Source organism: Vanacampus margaritifer, chromosome 2 (assembly GCF_051991255.1).
Source record: "Vanacampus margaritifer isolate UIUO_Vmar chromosome 2, RoL_Vmar_1.0, whole genome shotgun sequence".
In the NCBI taxonomy this organism is placed as follows: Eukaryota; Metazoa; Chordata; class Actinopteri; order Syngnathiformes; family Syngnathidae; genus Vanacampus; species Vanacampus margaritifer.
This window is the reverse complement of record NC_135433.1, coordinates 826,682-833,167: the sequence shown is the minus strand read 5'-3', so window position 1 is coordinate 833,167 and position 6,486 is coordinate 826,682. Positions and strand designations below refer to the sequence as shown.

Below are 6,486 nucleotides of genomic sequence, written 5' to 3'. Positions count from 1 at the left end.
GTACAATCTTTACTTATTCCCCTTCTGCCTTCCTTCCTCCATTCGCTTATTTATTTCCTTCCTTCTCAGTTTCCTTCTTTACTTCCTTTGTTTACTTATTTCATTCATTCTTTCCTTCCTTCCGTCTTTCATCCCGTTTACTTCTTTCCTGCCTTCGTTCATTTACTTATTTCCTTCCTTCATTCCTTTGTTTACTTATTTCATTCCTTCTTTCCTTCCCACCTTTGTTCCTTCATTTACTTATTTATTTCCTCCCTTCTTTCCTTCCTTCCTTCCTTTACTTCTTAATTTCCTTCCTTCTGCTTCCTTCCTTCATTTACTTATTTCCTTCCTTCCGTCTTTCACCCCGTTTACTTCTTTCCTGCCTTCCTTCATTTACTTATTTCCTTCCTTCATTCCTTCCTTCCTTTGTTTACTTATTTCATTCCTTCTTTCCTTCCCGCCTTCGTTCCTCCATTTACTTATATATTTCCTTCCCTCTTTCCTGCCTACCTCCATTTACTTTTTTTCTTCCTTCTTTCTTTCCTTCCTCCGTTTACTTATTTTCTTCCTTCCTTCCTGTCTTCCTTCCTCTGTTTCCTTCCTTCACTTATTTCCTTCCTTCCCATCACTCCCTCCCTCCCTTCCTTCCAGGAAAAAAAGCCAGCAGCAACAAAGAGAGCAGAAGGCGATGGTATAAAAAAGTAAACATTTTAATTGAGCAGTCGCATATAAAAGAAATAGAAAAAAGAAAGATAAAATGGTGGCAAGGGAGAGAGGGGCAAAGTTTGCAGGGTTAAAGGTCACATAAGAAGAGGAAGTGACAAACAACAGGAACATCATCGGGACGCTCCGGGGGGGGGGGAGGACATTTGGACACACGGCAAGCGGATCCGGTCCCTCGCGTTGCACCCACAACATCGCTGAGTGTCCGGTGGGAGCGGTTGTGGGTTCCCGCTAGGGTTGCATAATTCCAGGAATTTTCAAACTTGTAAACTTTCCATGGGAATTTATGGGAATAAACCCGAAATCTACTACACAATCACGCTCACATTCAGTCCTTAAAGACAATTTCCTGTTGAGTCTTCAATGAAGCTAACACGCTAATGTGAATTTGGAATGTACTAGGAGACGGCGGCCACTTCGGCAAACGTGCTAACGACACCCACAAGTGTTCCAAACTGCACAAAAACAAACAAAAAAAGGTCTGGAGCCTGAATTCAAACCTGCAACGTTCTTGTCACACATAAAAAAAACATTGAAAATGATGAGCAATGCGAACTAAATTGGGATGAGCCGATTTTCAAAATGCTAAACTAGCACACGATAATCTCGCTCAACACCAAAATACAGAACACAATACATTTCTCACTAGGAACTTTTTATAACAAAATGAATTGCTAGTCAATCTTGTTTTATTGCTTTTGCTAATGCTAAATGCTATCTTGCTTGACAGTTCAACAGCTCTAAACAATGAAATGCGCTCACCATTCTGCAATTTTGGATTTTTTTTTGCTCGTCCCGGAGATTTTGGAAGCCGTCTGTGCTGTTGACCTTGCGCCGCCGGTCCCGCATTGCAACACTGGAAATATGGAGCCACAAAAGCTCAGCTCGCTTTAGGTGTGAGTGGCAACCGCAGCATGAGCCTTTTAGGACTACATTTCCCCTGACTCTCAGACACGGAAACAGGAAGCAGTGACGAAATCCGCCGGTACTCGAGACAGCAAAGATATCCATCTTGTAGTCAAGACCACACCGACCGAGTCCAAGACTAGACTATCCAGACCGATACAAGGCCAAGATTTTTGGAGGTCAAGACCCAAGACAAGACCAAGGCTGTATATGGCGTTGGTATCGCAATATTTGGTCCCAGTATTACTTAGTATCGGATCAAATTCCAAATGATGAATGAAAAATTCCGAGTCCGTCCTGTCTGAAAAAAGCTTTCAATTTTGAGACGAGACCAAGACCCTTCAAAAGTGGTCTTGAGACCGAGCTTAAAGACTACAAGACTAGCTAGCTCAAGGCGGAATCTGTAGCGTCATCACGGTTCGGCCATCTTAGGGGAGGGGCCTGCTCTGGTGCGTTGCGGTGTCGTCGGTGGGAAGGTTGACACAAATACTCGCAACTCTGGATTTGGACTGATTTTGCGAGGCCCACAGAATATTGTATTCTATTGCTGTCAAAACGCGGAAGCTACCAAAAGGAAGATTAGTCTCTTCTTTCATCAGGAAAAAAAGTATCTTTGTATCGCATTTTGTTTTGCAGGATAAAACAAGTTTCATCATTGTTCCCAAAGCTGTTGAAAACACTGGCAAAAAGAGCTTGTTGCAACACGGCCCTGGCTGATCTCTTATACTCTGCTGCCACCTGCTGGCCGTTTTTTTGTATGTATGCTCTAGCACAATAAACAAACGTATAAATATGTTTTTGGGACCATGGTAACATTCAAAAGAGAAAGTTTTTAAATGGGGTTGAGGAAAAGGGTTGAGCAATTTGGAAGTTCGTGCTCCATTGACTGTAATGTTATGAGTGCTGGAGCAGCCCTGTTCCAAGATGGCCGCCCTGTGACCACTTCATTTGCCTCACAGTGCGCACAGGCCATCTAGTGCTTGTATATTTCTATGCGGGACCCAAGGCTCAAAACCGGGAAGGTTCCCATAAAACCGGAAGGGAGGCCGGAATTAGCTGGAATTTTCGCTTTCTTTTACTTTCTGGTCACATGGCAACAAATTGGCAGTTGAATTTGAAACACCAACTTTCTTGTTATAAATGTAAAAACCTCATTTTTCTTAACGGCAAACATGCCAACTACTAGTGGTGCCACAGATCGTCGGTTTGGATCAGGCCCGAAGGTTCGGATCAGGCCCGATCTGCGGATTGGTTGGTGGTGGGGGTGGTGGTGGGGGGGGGGGTCGGGATTAGGGAACCAAACCAAAAGAAAGTGCGCATTCACAGTCCATCCTCACATGTCAAGCAAGCTGAAACATACTCGACTCAAGTCTAACTTCACAATAAAGTGGACCAAATTGACGGCAAAGCCTTTTTACTTTGAAGTTAGCTCACGTCGTGGTGCGATGGCTAGCGTGACTTCCCTTTTAGACGTTACTTTATCGTAGTTGCGACCAACATCAACACAACCCCGAAGTCACGTTCAATCGCTGATTGAGGATGTTAAGAAACCGCAAATGAATGACGGCGCTATTGTATGACACGGCAGAAGTGGCTAGCGGCTAGCTGTTAGCATGACCAAGGACTCTCGGGGAGTCTGGCTGATAAGTAAGTTTGACTTTGGCTTACTTGAATTCTTTTTCAATATTCTGGACGAAGGCGACTTTGTCATTCACGCTCCGTTTACTGCCTTCATTATTCACAAATCTGTTGGAAAAAAAACTGGCAAAAAGAGCTTGCGGCAACACGGCCCTGGCTGATCTCTTATACTCCGCTGCCACCTGCTGGCCGTTTTTGTAATCACCTCTTCATGTCAGAAGCCTTTCAAAGCCTTCAGTGTGGTTTTGAAAGGCTTTGGGAGCAAACGAGTTGATTTCATGGCAAAAGAAAGACAAAGTACTATTGATCTTTTTTCTTCTTTTTGCTGATCGGAAAAACGACCGGATCCGGGATTCGAATCGGCGATCCGAACCCTGACTTTTGAGATCCGCTGCCCCGCTACCGCCAACCGCACACTTGCCGGATTCAAACCCCCGACCGCAAAACTACGAGGCGGATGCGCTGCTACCTTTGCTGCAAATTCCCAAGGAAAGTTTCCCGTTGCGAATATTTGCCAAATTGGCCGGCTCACGGTCCCGGGGCACATTTGCGCCGACCTCAGGACGCCTCGGTCTTGTCGGGGGCGTCGGCGTGGTGCGCGGCGCCCCCGTCGTTGGCCAGCAGCGTCCTGCGGTTGTAGTGGTGATGGTGGTGCGCCTTCATGATGGCCGAGTTGTTGTTGTCGTTGAGGATCTGCTTCTGCTTCTGCCGGTTGAGCGACTGGACCAGCCCCAGAACCACGGCGGCCAGCGAGTACTGACCCGTCACCTTGCGCGGCTGCATGATGAGCGGGTTGGGCAGCACGCGGCCCGACAGGAAGTGCGTGCGAATCTTGCCCTCCTGCTCGCTGATGCCTTTGACGTAGATCTCGCCGCGGTACTCCAAGGCGAAGCCGCGTTCGCCGAGGACGGCCGACGTCTCCTCGGGGACTTGGATCTTGCCGCTCACGCCGGTGCTGTCCATGCGGCTGGCCAGGTTCACCGTCTTGCCCCAGATGTCGTACTGCGGCTTCTTGGCGCCGATCACGCCCGCCACCACCGAGCCCTGCGCCATGCCTGGCGAGGGGGGGGGAGAAAAGTCAGCTTTCCTTGGGGGAGGGCGGGCAATCGGAAGACAATTCAAGGTTTGCGACGGCAAACCTAGCAAAAGACGAACCGTCAAATTCAGTCAAAAATACGCTACTGGGATGAAACCAGTCTCAGAGGAACTCAAGGACTTTGATATATAATGTTTTTATTTGCATTTTTATTTATGAATGTATTCTTTTATTATTTTTTATATATATATATATATTATATTTTTATTCTCTTATCTAGCGCAGTCTTTTCTCAGTGACGTACCAGCTGGCAAATATTTTTACCAGTGCAAAGCTTTTCTGGTTGGAAAAAAAAACGTACAAACTTAAAATCTGCGTCATAATTGTCAAATAAAGATTTGTGCATATAAAAATGATGATCAACATAAAGTGTCCTCATTTGGGATCATAATAAAGCTCTGTTCTCAAAAAGAAATGATGAACGGAATTTTAAATAAAGTTTTCAAGTGATTGATTTTAGGTGGCATAATAACAAGTTGGGGAGTTGCTGGATTTTTAGGATACGGAAATTGAATACGCTACTGAACATCAAATGAATTTTTCTGAAATATTTACATCTACTTTTCAAATATAATCTGACGCACCCCATTTGAGAAGCACTAGATCTCGCGCCTCGACGTCTATAAAGACCAGATGGCTTACGGCGCAGAATCCAACGTCCGCACGGGGCGGCCATCTTGTCGCGTTGACGGCGAGCGAAGGCGAGCGATGCGAACAAACGTCAACTCGTCATCTCGCTTCCAACTTGACGCATTTACACACGGTTGACGTTTAAGATCCATTTTGGATGGGAAATATGAACAAAACTTCTTGCTTGGGTTTAGCATTCACACTTTAAGCATGGAAAATGTTATATTAATGAAACATTAATATTTGATTGCAATGTTTTTCAAACCCAAAACAGATTGCAAACTGTTTGTTAAATAGCGACTCAATATGCAAATTGTACAGTTGACTGGTGAGTAGTGATGGGAAAATGAAGCTTCATGAACCTTCATGATGCACTTGCCAAAATGTTTTTTACTCCTATAGATGGCGCTCTTGCTTTAAAGAGAATTCATTACAATCCCACTGCGTCTCTAAAACAAGAGCGCCATCTCGAGGAGTCAAAAATATCACAAATGCTTCATGAAGCTTCGTCTGCCCATCACTATTGATTAGTAGGAGCTGGGATAGGCTCCAGCAACCCTTTTGAGGAAGAAGTGGTCAAGAAAATGGATGGTTGGATTTTGGACAACGACAATCTGTATTTGTGTATTTACAGGAATTTACTGGCAACTTTAAGAATGTGCACACACGTGAAGGGAAACACGTTAACGTCACGCCAGAGGAAAAGTCGCGGAGAAATGACAAAAGTCACAAAACCAGACAACAGTGAGACACGCTATGTCACAAAAGTGACCACACCCCTCACATTTCTACCGAAGAGGATTAGGGCCAGTAAAGAGTAAAAAAAAAAAAAGGTTGGCAGGATTCGGACTTTAATCTCAGAATTCTCACTTTTAAATTTTAGAAATAAATTTTACTTTATTCTATTCTGACACTTTAAAGTCAGAATTGTGAGAATAAAATCAAAATACTGCCAACCTTTTTTTTTTTTTCTCAGTTCAGTGTTCCCTTAATCTTGGTCTCATCAGACCGCAGTACATGCTTCCAGTCATCTATTAATCAGTAATCATTTTGAGGGAACAATTACACTAAATTGTCACTGTTATAGTTTTTCAAGATATGGTGAAATATCTGCAGAAATGGGAGGGGTGTGCTGACTTTTGTGAGACGGCCCAGACGTGCGGCGGCGTGCGGCGGCGTGCGGCGCGTACCTATCCGCAGTTCAAAGTTGTTGAAGGAGTGCTTGTTGATCTCTCGGATGCTTTCGTTGAGAGCGATGGCAAAGTCGGCCAGCGCGCACAAGTGACCCCATTTGTCGTCGCACGGCTGTCGACGCAGCGGCGCCACACGCGTCAGCCAATCACATTCAACGTTTGCCACCGGCGGCGGCGGCGATGCGCTCACCTGCTTCTCGGGAGACAAACCCGACACCGCCATGTACGTGCTGCCGATGGTTTTGATCTTCTCGATGTCCTGGAAGCGTTCTTCTCCCAGCAGCTGCACACGCACGCAATGTCAACAACAACAACATA

At 45.3% G+C, this 6,486-nt stretch overlaps 1 protein-coding gene across 3 annotated transcripts in view; it reads right to left on the bottom strand.

Moving 5' to 3' along the window:
- Positions 1–674: 674 nt before the first annotated feature.
- Positions 675–6,486, bottom strand: part of adcy8 (adenylate cyclase 8 (brain)) — a 58,454-nt gene continuing 52,642 nt past the window's right edge. For 2 of the 3 annotated variants that reach the window (XM_077556311.1, XM_077556313.1), the window contains 2 exons: positions 6,166–6,451; positions 675–4,304 (listed from right to left, as the gene is read on the bottom strand). In XM_077556311.1, coding sequence (XP_077412437.1) covers positions 3,808–4,304; positions 6,166–6,451 — 783 coding nt within the window. In that variant the 3' untranslated portion in view covers positions 675–3,807. The remainder of the gene's footprint in view (positions 4,305–6,165; positions 6,452–6,486) is intronic. The other variant, XM_077556312.1, reaches the window with a different exon arrangement.